Source organism: Ischnura elegans, chromosome 2 (assembly GCF_921293095.1).
Source record: "Ischnura elegans chromosome 2, ioIscEleg1.1, whole genome shotgun sequence".
Taxonomy (NCBI): Eukaryota; Metazoa; Arthropoda; class Insecta; order Odonata; family Coenagrionidae; genus Ischnura; species Ischnura elegans.
This window is the reverse complement of record NC_060247.1, coordinates 86,601,508-86,624,732: the sequence shown is the minus strand read 5'-3', so window position 1 is coordinate 86,624,732 and position 23,225 is coordinate 86,601,508. Positions and strand designations below refer to the sequence as shown.

The 23,225-nt window shown below is 36.6% G+C and overlaps 2 protein-coding genes and 1 long non-coding RNA gene across 4 annotated transcripts; 1 reads left to right on the top strand and 2 right to left on the bottom strand.

Annotated features, from left to right (window-relative positions):
- Positions 1–1,276: 1,276 nt before the first annotated feature.
- On the bottom strand, positions 1,277–22,892 carry LOC124154094. The gene is made up of 3 exons (XR_006863833.1): positions 22,788–22,892; positions 2,519–2,661; positions 1,277–1,421 (listed from the first exon to the last, which is right to left on the bottom strand). It is a non-coding gene; the product is annotated as an uncharacterized LOC124154094 (long non-coding RNA).
- On the bottom strand, positions 4,747–8,276 carry LOC124154090. Its single transcript, XM_046527600.1, has 2 exons — positions 7,503–8,276; positions 4,747–7,122 (listed from the first exon to the last, which is right to left on the bottom strand). Exons 1-2 carry the CDS (start codon positions 7,638–7,640, stop codon positions 4,756–4,758), a joined length of 2,505 nt encoding a protein of 834 aa, XP_046383556.1. The 5' UTR covers positions 7,641–8,276; the 3' UTR covers positions 4,747–4,755.
- LOC124154091 (BEN domain-containing protein 5-like) lies at positions 8,501–16,371 on the top strand. Of its 2 annotated transcripts, none has more exons than XM_046527602.1 (7): positions 8,501–8,902; positions 9,071–9,347; positions 9,427–9,537; positions 9,727–9,786; positions 9,958–10,028; positions 13,991–14,201; positions 16,105–16,371. In XM_046527602.1, the coding sequence occupies exons 1-7, from the start codon at positions 8,516–8,518 to the stop codon at positions 16,272–16,274; spliced, it is 1,287 nt and encodes a 428-aa protein (XP_046383558.1). In that variant the 5' UTR covers positions 8,501–8,515; the 3' UTR covers positions 16,275–16,371. The 2 variants fall into 2 exon arrangements, with proteins under 2 accessions (XP_046383558.1, XP_046383557.1); XM_046527601.1 differs by having other exon boundaries at positions 9,424–9,537.
- Positions 22,893–23,225: the final 333 nt, after the last annotated feature.

The following is a 23,225-nucleotide window of genomic DNA, read 5'->3' as shown; positions in this document are numbered from 1 at the left end:
AGATATTACATAGCATGTTCGTACACACAGTGCCACAGTCTCGAGGCTAAAGCCAGAACTACTGTAGGAAAGCCGCTTCCTCTGTAGGGGAGGAAGATGCTTTGGTAATTCAAGTGGTGTGAATTTGGTGACTTTGCAAAATTATGCCACTGTCAAGTCTGTAGTTACCTATTCTTTGGATATCTCCCTCATATGATTGACCCAATCTTCCATTCTCTCCCAGGGAAACATCTGTCCCTTTCCTAGGAAATAGACCTTGACCATGTGAACCCATCCTCTCTCATTTTGAGGTTGCAGTCAATTTACCACTGTCACATCTATTTTTTTAAAACTTGAGAGAACATCTCTCTGAAATGATTGATTTGTGTTTTATAAACATTTTTAGTTTATTAATCATAGTGGCTTAAAAGCTTTGAGGATATTTATACACTCAGTCGCAAAATTTATTCAAAAATGAATGTGGAGGTAAGCAAAGGGCTACTTTGCTAGTATTGAAGCTAAACATTTCTTTGGATAGGCCAACTTTGAGCAAAAGCAATGCATTCACGTTATAGTTTAATATTTTGTGACACTGACTGAATAAAAACACCATTTAAAATCTAAATAAAGGCAATCTTGCATATAATTACTGCAATTAGGTTCAAAGGAGGGGTGGAATTAACACAGAAACGGTCTTACGTCCCACAGAGTTGAACTCCTGAGGGTGACTGAGTACTACCCTCCCCAAATGCTTCTGCAGCTCTCACTCTGCCACCCTTTACTGTGACTATTGTTGATAGTGCCCTTCTGTGTAAGAAAGAATGTCTATTGCTGATGCTCAGTGGCGAAAGGTCAAAGGAAAAAACTTCTACCAAGCTGCATCTCTTATGAGTCAGATAAAGTCTTCTCTGAAATTTTTAGTGGGAAGTTGTTCAGATCCCACCTACCTGTTGAATTTCTGTGGAGGACTTCACCTGAATAGTACACCATGAAAATATCAACCCTTCAGTTGCCTATAAAAATCCTATTCTATTCTATTCTATATTAGCCTAGCAACTGCAGCGATTTATCATGAAGGTAGAGAGCCAATGACGCATATATGTGCAGCATGGCTGTGTACTTCCTTGGAGCAAATTACACAGTTTAGGTCCATGTACATCAATAACCTTTCAATATTGTCATTCAAGTTTATTGAAGTTTATAATCATCACCATGTGTCTTAAAATACTCCTGTGACTTGCAGATGCATTAGAAGATTGTTACTTTACTCATAAAATAAATTCATTTTACACAACAGTTCAGCCATCATTGTTTATTTTATTGGTCCATTTGCATAAATGTGGAATTATCCTCTATTTGAAAATATTGTATGCATAAACTTATGATGAGCTGATGCAACTTGTCTCTTCCCCTTGTCATGTTCCACCTCAGGATTCCAGACCCTAAATACAAAACAAATGTTTTCAGTGGTGAAAGACATGTTGAACTTGTCTATACTTAAATGTTGGGCAATTTTAACTTATCAACATGGATGTGATATGTTCAACATGATGTGATATATTATAGTAATCCATGATTTTCTGAAATTCAGAGAAGTAAATACCTGGTAAAGCTATGAGAAGACCTAGCTATATCAATCATTGATTTAAGAGCAAACAATGGCATTTATCCTTATCAATTGTGTATTTATCACTGCAAAAAATGCAATAAAACCCATTTTCTGTTGCACTTGGTCTAGCTTAAGTTCTAGAATAAAACTATGATGATTGCTTATTAGTATGTGGAATTGTATGGAATGGAACCAAGCGTATTCCTTGCAATTCTATCAGCTACATGTCACAATTATTGATCTATGTATGTACTTTTATTCATAATAATTGCTGTACTAATTTTCTGCTAGCACTCGGAAGAAACAGTTTCCCAAATCATTTTTACTTTCGATTTCATCTGTTGAACTTTCACTTTTCATTGCCTCTTTCAGCTCCTACATGGATTTTCAATTCAATTCCTATCTTTGTGCCACAGCCACTGCATCACAAGAAAAAATTCAGGGATTATGTGAAATTTTTTAGCTCAGCTTCTGAATTCTAGTGCCAATATGTATTTATAGTTTTGCTAAAATGGAAGGCCTTACATAGGATAAGCTATCTTGTGAAACCAACTTAGGTTAACCCATATTTTTGAAGTGAAGGGAGTTAATGAAATGAGTGGCACTCAAAATCAGACTCCAGCTGTCAGATGCTGATCCAAGGAATAAGAAGGGGCACACCTGACTTTAACGCAGTTATCTAAAAGTGAAAAAAAGATCTCATTGGCTATCATGGAAGAGCTACAAAGGGTTAATAAACAAAAAAAAAAAGTTGTTCATTTTTTAAAATGCTGGAAAGTTGCAATAATACACCAATTAAGAATATGTGTACATACATAATGATTCTCCAACATTACCTGTCCCTTAGACTATATTTTTTGTATGCATGTATTCTGATGTTATTCTTTTTTAGTGGCACCATTGTCGTGATGACAAAGATTTTCTACTAACCTGTGTTCATTGAACATTTCCTGGTGGACATGCCATATATGTGCATGCTTTCTGCCCATCATTACCACACACACAAGTATTGCAGTCCATCATGCACGTAGTTCCAGGGTTGCATGTTCCAGGAGGGCATGGTGGTGGTTTTTCTGGGTGTAGAATTCAAATAGCATGTTAAATACTCTAAATTGAAAAAAAATTGATTTCATTATAATAATATTCCATGATGTCCTGTTGAAGACAATCCCCAAGGGATGAGTAGATGGCAAAACCAGGGAAAGGGAGACCTCGAACAAAATATATGGAACTGGTAGAGAAGGATGTGAAAGAGAAGAAACGTGTACTTAGGCGTGAAAAGATTAGCTGATGGAATAATTGAGTGGATAGCTGCGTCAAACCAATCTTATGATTGTTGACCTTCCCTATTGGAAATTTCTTATAAGTCTTACAGAAATTCTTATAAGAATTCTGTAAGACTTATAGAATTCTATAAGTCTTACAGAATTCTTATAGGATTCTATAAGTCTTACAGAATTCTTATAGGATTCTATAAGTCTTACAGAAATTCTTATAGGATTCTATAAGTCTTACAGAAATTCTTATAAGATTCTATAAGCCTTACAGAATTCTTATAAGAACTCTGCATTTCTTATAGGATTCTATAAGAATGTTGTGCGGGTAGCATACATTTCGAGTTTTTATGCGGCAGGCATTTAAGTCACCAATAACTTATGTTGGTAACAAATAATTCATTGAGGAATTCTTATAAGAATTTTTTTGCAAATAATGTATAATTCTTTGTTAAGTAGTTGCTGCTAAGTTCATGGCGTTTTAATCATGCATTTGACATAAATGGTCCCCAAGAAGCTGAGGCTTCTACTTTCTTTTGTGACTTGTCGTTAGTATATATATGCAGCTTCTTTATAGAAGTTTGTGTTAATAGTGTTTTAAGGATGCATTGCGATATCTTAATCATTGTATGTTGACACAATGTATGCACACATATGTTAAACTTTGACAGTTAAGGAACTAATATTAATTACTACCATCAATCTGGTGATCCAATCTAAGCAGAGATATCCACGGGTGCCGACTTACAAAAAATATTGAGGGGGCCCAAACCGAGGATCTTGCCCCGGTAAATTTTATAAGTAGTAAATTTTAAGTTTTTAAGCATTTTAGAAGAGTCATATGATCAACATCAGAACCCTGATCACTTGAATCTCCATATCTGAACACTCCGGGGAAAATTGACTAGCCTGACACATTTTTTCCTCACATCTGTAACGAATTTTTGGGGGGGCTCGGGCCCCCTCAGGCCCCATGGAGTAGGCGCCACTGGAGATATGACCATAGAGTTTGGTGGTCAAGCCATATAAAAATCCCAAAATGTTTTGGGAGTCAAGGCTAGCTTAATCGTTCTCTACTCCAAATAAGTTCCTTCCAAACTCCCTTCCAAAAACTCACTGGCCTGGGTGACTCAGGGTAAAGAGAACAGTAAATGTTAGCTTTCAATGACTTTGCACTCTGGAAACTTACATTAATCAGAAACTGGTTAAAAAAATTATTGGTTAAAAAAAACGTTAATATAATTCTCCAGGAATATGTTACGGGAGGACATAAACAAAGCATGTCAGTCTACGTTAAAAGGCACAACATTTTGCAGTGTGAAATTGTGTATAAAGGTTTACAATCAGACAGAGAGATAGGCACTGGAGTTGATCGTGCTGGGATGAAGGACCCATCTGTATGTGGCACAAAGTGAAGATATTAAGGATGAGATCAGAGCAGGTGGGTATCTGTCTAAGGTTAAGATATGTGCACTGATACATGGAAAAGGTGTAGATAAAAGATTCATGTGGTAGCACAAACATTAACTGAATTTTCAGGTGAGAAACCAGTTTAGAGGTAAATTTTTTGGATCCATGTCAAAGAAAGTGTTCAGGCATGAAGCAATTATAATAATGAAATTGTTTAATTTTTACTGCGTACTAATTGCTTAACACTAAGCCTTGTGATGAACGTGGACCTCCCTCAGATACTTTAAATAATTAAGATCCTATGCCTGTTCCTTTTACTCAAAAAAATGTTTGAATATCTCTTGCGTGTTATATTTACAGTTTCCTAGGCAGTTAAGCACCTATCACCAATTTTTATTTTCATAATTGTCCATTTTTAAAGCATCTTAAAAGGTCATTAATAGGTTTGGAAGAATAATTCTAGGAAGCAGGAAATGTTTTTCATCAAAAATTTATTTGAAAATGTTTTTTTGGAATACTGCAAATATATTCTCCACTGCTTGTCTTCACATTTAAAGCAGAACATTTAATTTTGTAAGACTCCACAGCAACTAACTCCCGAATGCCATTAATTCTTTTCAAATGGCACACTCCCTGGACATCCTCTGTCATCATCCTCTGAACAACAATGTAACAGTCATTGGTCGTATTTTTACAAGCCAAGATATTCTTGCATATACCAAATGTGTTATCAACTAATTCAACATATGAATCATTAGTTTTTTTCAAATTTTCATGCACATTTTTTTCAATTCTGATGCCATATAGTATACATTGCCCATACTCTATTAAAGTACAATTATCTGGCAGACCATTAATCATGGCTCCATAGTAAGGAGTGGATTTCCCTAATAAAGTGATATCACTGTGATGAGGTGCACTGCAAGAAGGAAAAGTACCATTTCCAATTCTCTCACAAAAATTCTTAACATTCTCCCCACAACTGACATTATCTAATATTACGGCCTTTGAGATTCCCAACTCCAAATTTCTAAAAATCTGCTGTGGGACTCCTTTTGATGCCTTTAGGAGTCTTTTCATTTTACCCAAAAATGACTCAAATGGGAAGGCAGTGTGAGCCCACAAAGGCCCCCATCTTCTCACACTCTCTGCAATATGGAGGAGCTGATGCATATTATATGTCATCTCATACTCTCCATAAAGTTGATTTGCTTGTAATACAAACTTGCTGAGAGTCTCCTCAGCACCATCAATTTCGTCATCAGTTACTTTATCCTTCAGTAAAGTCACAATGGCATTGACCAACAATGACCAATGGTTGAGGAACCTCTCTGGCAAAATACCTTGTAGAATAGGTATGCTGTAGAACAGCAGCCAATTTTCTAATTCTCTGGCCTTCATAAACTTCCTATTTTTCAGAGTGATTGGAAGTCGCCTGAGAAGTGTTGGAGGTTTTACACTTATTATGTTCTGGTCAATACACAAAAGAGTTTTTGGTAGACCGATATAGCCAGGGAAATCCGCATCCAGCCAATTCTCCAAAAACCTTCTCACAATGCCCAACAACACACAATGCATATAATCAGGTACAAAGCCCCATGTCATGGAAAAGTTCTCTAGCGTGTAGAATGGACTGTAGCTTTGTATACCAAATACCTTTTCTTTAGTATTACTGTATAATTGTTTGAAATGTTTTGTAGACCGAGCAGGCAATGGCAAAACTGAGCAGGGATATTTCACGGTGCCATTCACATATACTCCCTTAATTAAGCACCATGAGCAACAGTAGTAGCCACCAACACCAGTAATTCCCTGCATTGGGGCCCGGGCAATACTGTCCACACAGCAGCATATTGCCACCACTTTAAAATGCCTCATAACTCCAGAAATTTCCAAGCTTATGCCAGATTTAAGAAGAAAATTCATCTCATCGACAAAAGGCTTCAAAAAAACATCTACCCTTTCCTTCTCTCGCCCATACCAAAGACCAGCTAGAATTATATTAGAACTTCGCACCTCTAACTTTAGTTCATTTATCATCAATGAAATAGGAACAATGCACATTTTAGAGTCTTTTGAAATAGGTGAACTGTCACAATTGAAGGTACATGTTATTAACTCTGAATTCATCCGTCGTAAGACCTTCTGGTACATGCTGCCGTCAGATATGTCACAAGACTGCTCTAAATTCTGGCTGTAAACCTTCTTAAGACTGTCAGCATTATTTTTTAATATTCTCTCCATTTGAGAACGAACGTTAAATGTCACAAAGGCATTGTCATAAATATACCCCTTCATCTTATGCTCTTTAGTGCAAATTTCACATGCAAATGTTTTCTTTTCGCCTTTAATTCCAAGGTAATGCCCACAAAACTGGCAAACAATGTGACATTTCATACCAGAGCAGGGATTTAGCAACTTTTTTAGATGATATTTTTGTGATGGAAACAATGATGTGGAAAGAACCTCATTTATGAAGGCCATTAAATCTTCCAAAGCTGTTAGGGTAAGGTTATTTTTCATTGCAAATGTTATTGCCATCATTAAAATTTCTCCAAAACTCTTTGTCACGTGAAAGTCGCGGAACTTTCCCCATTGCAGAAGTAAACTTATCAAATCTACATGATCCCTTGCTTTGCCAGAATCACTAGCTGCGCCTATTTCATCTTCATCAGCACTCGACTCCATATCACTGTCTGTACTTGAGTCAATGTTTGAATCAGCACCTTCCAGGGATTGGTCATCTTCATTATTAGCCATCACTTCCTTATCAGGGATGCCACTTCTCGCCAGAGGCAACACACAGGGTTCATGTGGGTTGTGTTCAACAGAAGATTCCAAGTCGTTGCGCTGCAAAATGAATTATGATTTATTTTATAACATCCATCAATTGATTGAAATCTTTTTTAAACAAAATAGATAAAATAAAGAAATGAAGGTATTTGTAATTGCAATAGAATGAAACTTGTGTGCAAACACTTGACTTATAAGTCATGCTAAGGAATTTATGGAGTTGAGTGAAATTGCGTAAACAAAGACTATTCTTGTCACACTTCTGGGATGTAAATTTTTAAAGGTGACTGTATATATAAAGTTTATTTGTACTTTTTAAATTTTATTTGCAATATAATTATTTATGTTTACCGATTAACTTACTTATTAATTACATCAGGATATTTTTCAGGAATGTAAAATTATATATTGTAAGTATAAAAAACGTGTTTACTTACAGTTTGAGTAGCATTTTTCCATACATGAATTACATCTGGGTCAAAGTCATCGTTGATGCCAAGCCTTTTTCGAGTCGTCCTTGGAACAGAGGTTGATACTGTTGGATCCAAATACCGTTTATAGGGACCCCTCTTCATGTTTATTGAGCGTATTTTGCTAACACTGAAGTGAATTATGATGAATCATGATGTTGATGTTGATGGAAACCGCTCTGCTAATGTTGTTTACTGTTTAGTTCAATCGTAACTCTGTTTAAATATCGTTCAATGGATATTCTTCATTCTAAAAGCCTATGAAACCGATTCCTGTTTTTCTGCCAAAAAAATGTGATACATCGCTGCTACAATTCACAATACCGCCAATTCTTACGCTCCTGTACGGAATTATTCTATTGGTCGCTCGAAAATCAATCGTTAAGCTAGTTAATAGTTTCCTCAGCGGCAGGGAACGGTATGACGTCACGATCTTCAAATACGTGTTCTCATTGGTTTATTTCTGGCGCCAAGCTATGAAGGCAAGTTACCTTAGTTACGGGAAAACAGCAAAATCGTAATCAACAACGAGCCTTATTAACGAGTCATTCGTTGCTATTACTACCTATTACGAGCCAAATTGTTTGGAAGAGTAATTGGAAGTCATTTCTGCTTTTTCATAGGTATTATTTTTCTTTTCCGGTTGTTTTTGCGCAGCAATTACACTTTTCTTAATTTCATTAGCGTATTTTACGAATACATCGTTCATATTCTAGGATTAACTTTGAATTTGTTCTTTTTTGTTTAATGGGTTTCCTTGCTTTTTGATTTGTTACTGTTGGTTTTAGTGTCTTGAAATTCTTGAATCATCGCAGAATTTGAATTTTTTATTTAATTTCTATCTAATTTTACACGCTTATTTCATTTAAGGGTTGTTAAATCGTGCGTCCTCTGCTTATATAGGCGACACTTTTTTCCTACAAATTTTTACTACCTTATTGTTATACTATAACTTTTACTGCAACACAAAAGAATCAGGAATGACTTCCAATGTAGAGTTTTATCTACTTGTTAGATTTGTAGATGACAATGTGTTAGATATTGTTTCCTCCAATGATGTGGAGGATTTTTGGCCAAAGTCCGAACTTGACTATGATAAGCACATGGAGTATAATATTCGTTGGAGTGGAGAAAGCACTTCAGGTTTGCCAGTTGGCAAATGTAAGGTGGGAGAATTTTATGTAGGCCAAATTTTATTCATGGCGAGAAGAAAAAAGGAAGTCATCGCGCATAAGTTTAAATTATGTAAGAGCAGAATAGCTTTTCCCAAAATTCTGCATCGGATTGAAGACAGTCCCTCAAATTGTGGAGGAATGCTTGCAGAATGTGTGGGAGGTTCTGCACAGGATTCTGCTCACAAGAATATGGTGAGTACAAATTCTTGTTACAAGGATGCGGTGTTGAAATATAGTCTTAGGAGGTTTTTATTAAGTTCTTAAATATCCACAATAACTACATAAGTGGAAATGCATGTTTAGCCTTAAGAACCTTGAAGGAAATTCAATTACTGACACTATAATAATTTATTTTCTTAGAAACTGCAAAAGGCGGCAATACTTGAATCCAAAAGGAAAGTAATGAGAAAGGGGTACGAATTGAAAGTACCCCATAACAAAAAATTTAAAAGAATTGTCATGCCGTCATCATCATCAGGCTCTGATGATGAATTGACGTTGGAGCAACTGAAAAAGGAAAACAAGAGTTTAAAAGATAGAAATTTGCAGCTGTCAGAGAGGAACAGCTATTTAGAAAAGTTGAATGCAAAACTCCTTGAGAAGAATTTGAAATTTCAAGACATTATCTTGGAATCTGGTAAGAAAGTACATATCACCCTTTTAGTGAATCAATTGCTTAGAAACTATGTGCTAATGCCTACAAATTTCTATAGCAGGCAATTCAGTCAACGCCGATCTTCAAGTGACGTCGTATGGCTGTAATGAGGTTGCTGAGGTTAAACTTGGGACTACAGCTGAAAATGTCATACAACCGGAAACAGCCCTCGGTATGTAGTTAAGTACATTAGTTCCAGACAAATGAAAAATTCGTTTACACCAATTAAATCATCCTTATAAATAATATCATGTTTATGAAAATAGTTTTAAATATAATTGTATCCCTCTAATTAACAATGTTTTGACATTAAAGTAAATTATCCATGTATTTTTTTATTATATAAAAAAAATATTTTCAGAGCCACCCAGGGAAAAGAATGCTACTGATGACCTCGTGGCCACAACAGGTCTGACAAAAGGTAAGAAGCTTCTTAAAACAAATACATTTATACATAGGATGATGGGAATTATAATTTTTATATAAAAACTTAAAATATATTTTAGTGCCATTACAAATATCTTGTTAACTTAAATAAAATTGTTATAAATCACCATCATGTCAAATATCTCCGATAATATTTACTCCATAGGCGTTCCATTGTGTGGCATTTCTGATAATATGCCGGATAAACCAGCCTTCCTGGAGGTGCGAGGCAGTGTTGTAAGTATGAAGGGATGTAAACTCATCCATCCCGATATTCCCTATTGGGTTAACACTTCCATATGCAGTTTACAACCTATATTAACTTATTATATATAAACTTATTTGACTGTGAGAACTATAACTTTGGCTGTTATAATTTTGTCCACTTTTTCGTATCCTTGTAAACCTCAATTGCTTCTGTCACATTCAGGCATTGTTTGACACAAATTCTCCTAGGTTAAGAAAGATATTGAAAGTTTCGTCTCTCAAGCTTCTCTTCCACTGCATACATTCATAAATTTTTTGGTATACAATTCCCTCTTACTGTATGTACTTAACACCTTAAGTGTGGTTACTTATTTGATAGCCTATATAGAAGATCATTTGATATGCACACAATAGACATTTATAAGGCATTCAATAATATTAACTCTGTTATCTTAATGTACATAATGAAATCTCTTGGTGTTTGCGGGAATGGAATCAATTGGACGTAAACTACAATAAAAATTGAATCCGTCTTTTCTAAATTCTAAACCTTTTCCTAATAACTCTGGATTTCCTTAGTGATTACACCTTCGAACAGGGCTGGTTTAAGCGATAAGGAAAGTACGAGACCTCGTGGGGTGCTTATAGCAAAAGTGGGCACCCAAGTGCTCAGTTCAATATTCATTACTTAACAAGTAAGGATATAAAAGGTTGAGGGTTTGATTTAGGGTGGGCATCATAATATTGTTTGTTTACACGAGAAAAATATCTAGAACTGGCCCTGCCTTTGACTGGTCTTCATCACCAACCTTCACCTTTAAGACTAAAGCAATAACTGTGCAGTTAGGAGACGGAAATAAGGAAAAGAGTGCATTATGCTGTCAATCACTGAACTGCAGACTCTAAACCTTGAGATTATCTAGTTTTGCCTTCATGTTAACCATTCAGGGACTCATCACATGAGACCAATCAGTAGCACTTCTTAGTTGCACCACTTCCCTGAGAGCACAAAGTTTGCAGAATACCATATGTAAACCAGATGTAGACGTCTACATCTGGTATACAGCAAACCTAATGGTTTGCCGTATACCAAATGTAGGCGACTACATTTGGTCTACATCAGGTCTACATTCGGTCTACATTAGGTGCAAATGTCTTCCTTTTTTGGTCTACTGGTAACTTATAATGGTATAATTTTGGTCTGCGGTTATACCAAATGTAGACGTCTATATTTGGTCTACATTAGGGGCAAATGTCGCCCATTTATGATAATTTTGTTCTACGGTTATGCCAAATGTAGGCGTATTTTTTTTACAAAAACATACATTTTATACTGCTAACCTTGTAGCAATGTGTGATTTTCAACTGAAATGAATTTATGGCAATTTTGCGGAGAAGGTATTCCTATCCCTCCGAAAATGCTCAAAACCCATCACGAATACTTAGGAGAACCTTATCAGGTTCTCCTAAGCACTAAATCTAATTATAGTTACAGACAAAACACTGAACTCCTATGAAATAACAAATGATCGGTTGCTCTGCATTCTTTTCGTGTATGTAGCGGGGTTTGGAAAGCAATAATGCCAATTCAGGTAGCAAAAGAAAACGCTTGCTAAAATAATGAAAAATAACTTTTAGGCAGTTATCTATGAAAAGCAATATACAGTTAAAGAAACACTACATGTACTAATTGTAGAAAGAAACTTTTATTTCATGATAATGTGACAAAGCTTCACCATTTCCTTGGTTTGACGAATACGAATTCACAGCAAGTGTATGCACACAATTCACATCTGAGATCGCGAATCGGTTCCGCAGCCAACACACACACACACAAGCAAAAACGTATTTCAATAATATAGGTAAATCCGCAAACGATATAGTAGCACACACCATAAAAACATAGTGGGAAATAGGCAAATATAATCATCAAAAACTGGAAGTCACTACCATACTTATATTAATCACGTACAACTTACAATCACAGAGCTCGTTATGATGAAAAATACTATATATTCACCGATTTGGAGACTTAATTATCCCATTCAAGTGGCACAGGTGACTTTTCTCACTGCTATTCGTTGATATACTAGAAAAATAAACTTCACACACAGCTTTGATCTTGATAGCTTGATCGTGATATGTCATACCCACGGTGAACAACGGAGGATAACACGCCACTGACATTTACATAACTGTCCATTTATCGATAGCGTAATAGCACTGTTTACAATTCAATCACGATGGAAATCTGAAAATACAACTCTTGGCCGATGTTTTTCAACCTTGTCAAACTTAACTGTCATAGTGCATTACAACCACTGGCACTGTGATTGCCAGCAGTAGATTAACGAGAGTTGTCACGATGAAAATAACACTATTTTGGCACAAAATATGTTTTAGTAAAAATCTAAAATCTCCAAGCATAGCGAACTAAGTTGTATTCTCTGGTGTTCACCTAATAGTACAAGCACAAGCAGTCCTTAACGGCGAATTTTTCAGTACCTACGAAGAAATGGATGAAATTATTGACTGTCAAAGCATAGCGGGCATTAGAAAATATCAAAATTGTTCTAATTACATAAATGGATGAGTACCGTCGATAACATCAACTTACAATTAACGTATCCACCTCCAACGGTTGTGGCTCATTGTCAGACTGCTACAACGATGCTACTGACTTTTTGGTTTAACCACTGTTCCAGTTTATATTTAATGCGCTTACTCAGATATTAATATTGTAAATAATACAAAATATGAGGGATTCTGAGCCTCTATCGTCGGATATTTTGCTTTACATTGGAAATAACCAACACGTATCACAAACGAAGCCTCTCACAACTGCGCGCAACTCATAAACAATCAAAACAATACACTAACGTGGTCTGCAGACGACCAACTGTGTTATCATCTCCACGGGTCCACGGCTCGTTAGCTTATAAGGCATTGGTAGAATACATCGCGTATATTTATGGTCTACTGGTAACTTCCATCATTTAAGTTACCTGTAGACTTGAAATATCCCAATTGCGGTAGTAGCACATGGCGTATATTTTTGGTCTACAGCCTTCCATCGGTTAAGTTACCTGTAGACTAGAAATATCCCAAATGTATACGCCTTCAATATTTCGTGTATTATATATCGCGTATATTTATAATTAGCTGTTTCAGGCGTAACTTTATGGAATCTACCTGTCATGATGAATATACATGACATGATATCTATGTGAAATAACAAATGTTTTCTTTACTTTTCATCACGCGTATATTTTTGGTCTACAGCCTTACATCGGTTAAGTTACCAGTAGACTTGAAATATCCCAATTGCGGTAGTAGTACATCGCGTATATTTATGGTCTACTGGTAACTTCCATCGGTTAAGTTACCTGTAGACTATAAATATCCCAAATGTATTCGTCTACAATTTTTCGTGTGCTCTCAGGGTTGTGACAGGTGTGATAAAGATAGATAGGAGAAGTGCCACTAAGTGGCATCATGAAGGGGTTCTGCTTATTTCCTCCAATACCTTAAAAATATTCTGCAAACCTGTTTCTATCCACCCATTGTTTTGTCTTCTCCAGATAAACAGCACAGAATACATGCATCATTTTAGGCACCATAAATATTTCTCTTGCTGGTAAAAAAGTAAACTATTTACTATATCATCTTTCAGCTGCATCACATCTTAAAGCAGTCAAACTATTTTTGCCACCCAGAACTATCATTCTCTTATCCAGCATCATGGTCATTCAATGTCTCATTGTGTTTTTTCCAAAAATTCAATTTCCATGCATCCCTTCCTTAACCAGTTAGCCATAAAATGCCTCCATTTAAAGATAAAAATAATTGTTTTCCCACCAATAGGGTAGTCTGAGGCAAAGTCACTGATATTTCCTAACAGCTGCTCCTTTAGCTTTCCACAATTTTAGAATCTTTGAATAAATATTTGCCTCAAGGCATAAATACTAATGTCATTATAATTTCCTTTGTAGATTCACATTGGACATAACCAGTGGATTGCTCAAGCAGCATGGACCAGCCTTGCAAAGGAAAGCAAAGACAGCAAATTTGTGAGGAATATTGCTTATGCTTTATATGGTGACAGTTTGAAAGAATATAATGCAACCGGCAGGCAATGTAATAAGTTCAAGGAGCAGGGCCAGAAGAAATGCATGAGCCCAGAAAAAATTTCAGCCATCAAAGGTATTAATGCTCTTTACTACTAAACTGCAAAGGGTAATGGGTTCAGTGGTCATTCACCTTATGTTTGAATTGGTTTATTTGGAGGATAATTTCTATTTAAAATTAACAATCGTAGGAAATCTAACTATAAGGCCAAAGGGAGGATGGCAAAAGGAGGGTGTAGTTACTGCATGATATTATTTTTTATTGATTCGTACTTTTGCTTTTGGGTATTGTTTTCTTTTGTTTTCACTATGGATGTTTATTAGAGGAAATGGATAGCCAATTCTGATAACTGAAGTTAAGAAAGATGGGAATTGGTTTATGTTTAATTGTAGTAATAGCAACTGCATCCATTGGTGAAACACCAGATACAATGGATATAGATATTAAAAAAATATTCATGATAACTGAAATGTAAGAGGCTCCACAAGTAAAAAAAATGCATGTGCCTAGAAAGGTATTTGCTGAAATCTTAAGTGACCAAGGTCTGGAACATTGCAATTACTTTTATTTTTGGGAAACATAAACAGTAACTCAAATTATGATCATGATAAGGGTTTTATGTTTATGCTCTGTAAAACTTGAGGACTGAAATTTTCCTCATTTATGAAAATCAATCAGCAAATTATTTAATTTCAACTTTAATTTTATTGAAGGAAATTTGAAAGACTTCCTCAGCCTCCTTTCTTTTAAGGTGGCAATTACACTAAATTGATGAGCCATATCTTCTCCACTATCTAGGGGTGGTCTGGGGTGAATGGGGTCCCTCAGCAAAATTTTAGGAAATTGCATGCACATAAATGGATTTTTCCACTTTTCTGGTTACTAAAAACTAGACAAAATTTCATAAAAATATTGATTTTAAAAGGAATAAACATATGAAAAGTGAGATTTTAATAGCTTATGAAATTCACTAATACAGCTACCCCCCTAGAGGTGAATATAAATGTCATTAAAAATGAGGAAGTTTTGAACAAACTTTCTTCTGAAAGAAATTATTTAGGAAGACAGGGAACTAAAATTAAAAAAAAATATTAATTTTCAGGCAAATAATTAAAAACACTAATAAATTGCAGTCATAATTTCCTTAAATTTTGGTTTCATAAACATTGTCTTTGCTAAGTAAATGTTATGACTTGAACAGCCACAGCTAGCTTTGCCCTCCCCCCCCTTGGTTTTGATCCAGGGTATGCCCTTGTCCGTCTCCATTACTTTATGTATATAAATTTGGGCCTCTAAGAGTTATTTTGTGCAAAAAAAACTACGCCCTATGTAACAATGAACAGTATAGAAATTTATTTTGTCACGAATACACTCAAGCCGCACTCCAGGAATCGGTGAATTGCGATGTCTGCAGATTCAGTTACAGTTCCGCACTACGGCTTGGCAGGTCTCACTCGCATGGGCTCAGGGATGCTACTCCGCGGAGAAGGGCAGCAAATACCCAGGTTACCGTAACCCTGCCAGTGCCAAGGGTCCTCAGCCTGTCTCCCTCCAGGCGGTGCTGCCTTTCGGTGGTAGCGCACAATGATTTGAATGCTACAATAATCTTTTTACTCTAAATAGAGTAAAAAGATTATATAAATAAAATAAAGGAATCTGACAAGGGCATACCCAGGTGTGTTATGATGAATCAACTAATGCCAATGCAGAATTTTATAATTGCAAAAACATTTTGGTTCAAGTAATCTAAGTATGTTTTCATTAGACCTTTAATACATGCTTTGTGATATGTGCAAGCGTTATATGGGGGTCCCCTTAAACTTGGGGACTATTGGCAATTACTGTCGACCAGCTGACCACACCAGATCACCCCTACAACTACGTATGAGTACCAAAGAAAATTCTTGCAAAGCCAATTTTCATCGATGTGCAACCTTGAATTGCCATGGTCCGCCTAAAATTTTTTTTTTCCTTTCAGATCTGTTCGTGACAAAATTGAAGAAAGAGCTGCAGCCATTGCTATCTCTTAATAGCAGTGAAGACCTAGAAAATCATCCTATTTTACAGCAAAGACTTAGTAAAATGAATGCATATATTGCAAATAAAAGCTGTGATCTAAAAAAATCCTTAAAATTCAGGATGAACTAGTGATGTATTTTGCCATTCAGCTAGAGATATAATAATGTAGTTTTTTTTCATTTTAACATTTTTTTCTGGTTACCGTGAATAAATATTGTGAATAGTACTTTACAACTACACACATTCATTTCCAGCAAATATATAAGAATAAGTTATTAAAAATTACTAATGAAATTTCATTACAGCTGCCAACTAGGAAACCAGCCATGATATTTTAATTCTCAATAGAAATATTCTGATGAAAATATTCTATTCGTATCAGATTATAATTGTCTATTAAGAATTAAAAAAAAATATTTGTAAGAATTTTTCTTATATGAATAATTCTTATAAGAAAAAAAATTTTATAAGAAAAATTCTTATAAGAAATTTTTTTGGTCTTTTTCTTATAAGAATTTTTCTTATAAGAAAAATGACCAATTTCTGATAGGAAATTTTCTTATAAGAAAAATTCTTTAAGAAATTTTCTTATAAGAAAAATGACCAATTTCTGATAGGAAATTTTCTTATAAGAAAAATTCTTATAAGAAATTTTCTTATAAGAAATATGTCCAATTCCTGATAGGAAATTTTCTTATAAGAAATTTCCAATAGGGTTGATAATGATGATGATGATGAAAATCTTTATTAGTCACAATCCATGTGAGCATTGATTGATATAGGGAATAAAATTTAAAATGAAAATATCCTCCTAGGTCCTGGTGTATTGTATACAATTTACATCGACGTTTAATTTTTTTCCCACTTGACTAAGTGAAATGTCGTTATTGCAACTAGTTTTCGTTCATGAGTGATTGCAGCATCATACAGGAGCATGAGTCACAGAAATCGTTAATGTGTTTTGTTTAAAATCTACTTTACCATAAAGGCCTGTTTACACTGTACATAAACCCATACAAGTTAATGACTAAATGTATGAATGAGAGAATGAACACAAAAATGCCCTGTGCAGCCTCCCAACTTATGAGAATGCATGAACGGAAAATAAAACCTGTTCTAATTTGTTTCTTGCATTCGTACATGTTCTGTTCCAGTCCAAAAAAATCATTCACGCAAAAGCCTTAATTTCTAGTCGCGCACCTGTTTAGAGACATAATTGTACCCCTCCAAATGAGTCCCTCCCCTCCCTCAATATGTACCCCTTCTCCAAATGAACCCCCTCTGAATTTTTTTACCGCTGAGCCCTTGAACTTAGTAGCAGTCTGTGTTAGTGGGAACCAGCAACAATGGGAATTTAAGAGAGGTGGAGCAAATGCAGAGTTGGAGGGAATAATCTGAGAAATTCCATGTAGGAGAATATTCTAGGGTTATAGAAGTCTGGAACAAAACTGCAGTGGAATTGAGGAATTCTTCTGGAATCGGGATACTCTAAAATGGGATGCGTACTTTTGGAATGGAGATAAGAAAAGGCCTGGGTTGGAAGACAGAATTTTAATTTTGCTAATAAAAAACTAATTATTGCTAATACTTAGTTTTTATATCAGTACAGTCTACCCTTCCTTGGAACTCCTTCCCTTACCATCCGTCTACCCTTCCTCTACACACCATTAAGGGTAAGGTGAGGGTAGGACTATCCTTTGTCTACCCTTCCTTGGAACTTCTTCCCTTACCATCCGTCTACCCTTCCTCTGCACGCCATTAACCCTCTCCCTATTGAAGTTTAAATGCCTCATTCTCCGCTCCGTCCTAACCCGGCCGAAACCGGCCGCCGCCATTTAAGTCGCTCCTTCATAAACCGGCCGAATCCGCCCGGCTTGGTCTGCTCTGTTTGGGGCAGCCTTTTGAGCTTCATAGGCATCTGTTTTATCTTGAGAGTGTTTATCTTTGCTAGCACAAGCATCCTTCCTATCTCTCGTTTCATTAAGAAGAAGCAGAACGTCGTCACCATAAGCTAAAATCCCGAGACAATAAGGTGCTTTGTTCCAGCGTGGCACATTAACTGAGAAGTTGCTTAAGCTCTTACGATGGGATTTTTAGGAGGGCCAGTTTTGAAATGGTGTGATACGAAAACCCTAGGCCTGCCCTGTGTTATTTAGAGTGACTGTCACATCTAATGACGATATTTCTTTCTGTGTGGTCACACACAAGCTCACGCTTTTCCTATCTCACATGGCAAGGAGGCGAAGCTCAGCTGGTCAGCTCAAATGAAAAGAAAATTAATCCCCCTCAGTTCTGTTTGTGGGTGGTCACAGGCACTCTCACACTTTTCCTATCTCATATGGCGAGGAGGCAAAGCTCAGCTCAAATGAAAAGAAACCTAATGCCCCTCAGTTCTGACCATGGCTTGGTTAAGTGAGGATGCTATCGCAGAAGAAGTGAACAGAAGCGAATTTTCGAGTGATTCAGATGGTTCTAGTTGTTTGAATGGAGAAGAAGGATACAGTGATAATGTCAGATCAGGTGATGTACCACTGGAGGATGACGTTACCCCAAGCACGAGTGATTTAAAAGGTGATGATCAGGTGCATGACTCTTGGAGAGACACCCTGATTTTTGAAGAACCGTCGGAGTTCAAAGAAGAGAGAGGGCCTATTCATAATTTGGCGATAGGTGAAAATGAATTTTCCTTCCTAAAATAGGGCGAAGTTTTTTTTCACAACATTGTCAAGAACACAAACAAATATGCAGAACATCTTCCACATTCCTCAGGAAAGGCTGACAAAGACTGGGTAGATGGTACGTGCGATGAAATTGTGGCATACATTGGAGTGCTAGTATACATGGGAATATTCGATTTGCCTGAAAGCAAGGATTACTGGCATAGCCAAGACATTGACTGCTCAATTGTTCGTGACTGTATGACCTTTGGAAGATGGACAAACATTTCAAAATATTTCCATATTAGTGATATAACTCAGAAAAAAAACAGGGAGAGGAGGGTTTTGATGTATTGCATAAAATTAGGCCGGTTCTTGATGTAATGGAAACTTTTCAGCAAAAGTATAAACCGGTAGAGAAATAAGTGTTGACGAGGCGATGGTTGCTTTTAAAGGACGTCATAAAATTAAACAATACATCCGAGGAAAGCCAACGAAGTGGGGATTTAAAGTTTGGGTTTTAGCAAGCTCCCATGGCTACGTTCTGCAGGTAAATGTGTACTTAGGGAAAAAAGATAAAAGAAATCGTAAAATGTTTCTTGGGACGCAAGTTGTAATGAATTTAATGAAAAACTATTTAGGGAAAAACCATCATTTGTACTTTGATAGCTTTTTTTCGAGTGTGTCTCTCATGAAATTACTACTTATGAATAACACATACGCATGCGCTACTACAAGATCATCTCGTATAGAATGGGCTCAAATACTAGGCATGGAGTAACACAGAAGAATTTTCGTTTAGCACTTTACAGGCAGATGATAGGGAAATTCTCCTCGTGTAAAGTAGTGGGACGTAAAAGGATCCTTCCGATGGGCACATTTTCACAGAGACAGCAACACTCTTTTGTAAAGATCGTGGGGAGAAAAAAGTGTGCGCCTATTGCAGCTCAAAGAAAAGAAAAACTCCTGCTGGTCAGAGCATAGAAACGTCATGGAAATGCATCGGATGCGATTTACCTCTTTGCAAAATAGGATGTTATCATCAATATCACCAAGAAAATGGATTTGAAGGAGGGAATTAAATTCAATATAAGGTAAGACCAACTTCTTTCAATAAATTAATATATTCTTAAAACGTATACAAATTTTAAAACAAATCACTTAAATATATTTCAAGTTATTGTAAGTTAATTAAAGTAACCTGCGTCAGTTCCTCATCGCGGAGAAAAATAGGTCTACCAGTGGGGCAAATGGGTATTTAAACTTCGTGCATGACGGGGAAATGTTTACGGCCGGTTTCGGGCGGTTTAGGAAGGAGAGGGTTAAGGGAAGGGTAGGACTATCCTTCATCTACCCTTCCTTGGGACTTGGCATTTATTGCTGAGGAAAACATATCCTGAAAGTGTCTCCTCAGCTACTTTCACCTGCTAAAGAGTATTGAGTTCTGTACAAGAACATAAGCAGTCTTTGAAAGCAAACATAAACTGGCTGCACAACTAATCTTTAAAAGTCCCCTAAAGAAAGCAATAATATACAGAATCAGGGGCGTTGCCAGGGGTGGGGTCCAGATATGAAATCTCGAAATATAAAAACACAATCATTTTCCTTCATAAAAGAAAACAAAATATTGAAAAATCATGAATTTAAAAAATATTTCTTTAACAATTGAAGTTTTTTCGATTATGAAAAGTGTTAAAATTAGTTTAAAACCTATTACTTAGTATCCTGTTTTTAAAAAAATTCCCCCCCTGGTTTTGAACCCCCCCAAACAAAATTCCTGGCTACGCCACTATACTCAATAGTTTCTATAATTGTGTGAAGAAAGCTCATTTAGAAGATTTTTCATTCACATTTTTAGGATGTAACCTACCTGTGTGACTGACAATGAGACATTGCGAGAGTGATGTTCGGTATTTGAATTCCGATGTCATTTTCTAAATAGGTATGGTAGAAAGAAGTCCTTCGTCACAGCTTTCTCACACATAGGCCCGGGTGCGAAAGATATTCTCATCTAAAGATTTTGCAGTATAAGTCCCATTGAGAAACATCAACTTCAAGTACTTTGATAGCCGAGGTTGTTAAGGTGCCATGTCATCATCCCCCAATATGTGAGTCTTGGGTTCAAGACCATGTGAAGGCTAATTTTTTTTCTGTCTTATTTATAATTTTAGAAATCACTGTTACAACTCATCCATATTCGTTTAATTTAGTTGCTTAGCGATTTTTCTCATTGTCATGTTAATTTATGGATTTTTAGTTTTTCTGTTAGTCCTACCCTCCCTCTTCCCTTCCTCTACCCTTCCCCTACACTCCAGGTGGCGCCCTGGGGGGATTGCATTACGACGGACGATATCTCCTAAACGCTTAGAGATAGGTCAAAACAAACAGAAAATTGGCCCTAAAGGGCTTTACTTTTACGTTTTACATAGAAATAGCACTTTTTCGACCCCAAAAATCTCAATTGAGGGTCCTTAGTACTTAGGGCCCTTGGGGCACGGGTTGCCGTTATTTTAAAGTAACCAAATTTTAACACGTGAATATGAACACCATTTGGATCATTTTGAGACCAGGAAAACATAACTTTTCGCAATTCTGTAAAATAAGGGCCGGCCTACCCTACACTCCAGGAAGGATGAGGCCTACCCACCAATGTTCTAAAATACGTCGCTGGTTGCTAAAATACAGGGCATCTACCCTTGCTGAAGGGTATAGGAAGGATAGTCCTACCCTTCCCTTACCCTCATGACCTCCCCACAAAGGAGGAGTTTATTTTTATCAGGGTCCTATTGGAACAATTAAGGTTCCTGTAGGAACCTATATAAGTCTTATAGGAATCTTAATTGTTCTTATAGGAACCATTGTGATTCCTATTGGAAATTCCATTTCCTATAGGGTTTTAAAAAATACTATAGGAATTATGTAAATTTCTATAGGAATCACAATGGCTCCTACAGGAACCTATATTGGTCCTATATGAATAATAAATTTCCTATAGGTACAAGAAAGTAGGGGCGCAGCTAGGAATTAAGGCTAGGGGGGGTTTCAGGCGCAACTAAATAATACTGGGGGGCTTGGGGTATTGCATACCCTCCAGGGTAAGCGGGAGGTGCGGAGGCCCTCAGCCGGAAAAAAATTGAGATAAACGGTTCAAAATTGTGATTTTTACGACCTTCTGAGGGATATTTTATTAATCCTCTCACTATTTTATTAGCAATATTAATCCAATTAAGTAAAATAAATTTAACTTAAAAATGTCTATGCGCTCTGGGAGGGGTTTTATCCCCACAAAACCCCCCCTCGCTGCGCCACTGCAAGAAAGTTTACAATAGGAATGAGAAATTTTCCCTTATCTCCTAGGGACCTCGGAGGGAGCGTTCCCGCGCGCTGTCATTGAAGGTGGACAAATACGAAATGCAGGCGGCGAGTATCAGAGCGGAAGAAATGATTCACTTCAGGTCGAATGGGCGCACTGCATGTATCTCAGGGAGCGAAATCATCTGGCATGTCAACTCATGCAGTATAGGACGCACGACCAAGTGATACGAAAAAGTGACTCCGCCCACTGTTTATAGGAAATGGGATCAGATAGATCATATACATGAGATCTAGAGGTGTGGGAATTCATTACATGTATATGCGAGACAGTATTCCGGTAGAAACTACTGGCGTTTGATGGTAGGAGTTTATTTCCTATACGAAATAAATTTTCCTCTAGGAAAATGGTTGAGTTCCCATTGTCAAATTACTATAGGAAAAAAATCCTATAGGGAATTTTCAATAGGGAGAGACTAGGATACATTTTAAAATAAATACAATACTTTAGTAACAAGGGTGGAGACTTAAATACCAGCGTGAAATTATAACGTTCTTGCTCTTTTAGGGGTAGCGAGCAGGGGTTATTAAAACCTACACTTAAGCAATAGGTGCCCAAAAGTTGCTGAAAATCGAATTACATTTTAAATAGATAGGGTTTACGGCGATTTACCTCCAGCAGCAATTAGTCCCACTGCCAGGAGCACGATCACTGCTATCGCTATATGCTTCATCCCGTATTGGTATTGCAGCCGCTGTGTAATTTTTACTCAGGGAGGCGGCATATTATAAGAGAAAATTTCCCCAACCGCTTCGTACTCCCCCTCCACTTTCCCCTCGAAGAACTTTGTTCAAATCGTTATCTCTATAACCCTAAAAGCGCATCTTGGCCCTGTGCTTCTCAAGCTCATGTATTTGATTTTCTTTTATACCGCCTTCATATCGATAAATAATGAAGACGGACGAAATAATCAAAGAATTTCCTTATTTCGTCTATTCCACCTTGAAGAGCATAAAAGAGGGTCTTGGCGTGAAAGAAAACTTTAAATTTTTACTAGTAGTCTATGCCGCAATCTGAAAATCCGGATTCAGTTTTGATCGAGGCATCTTC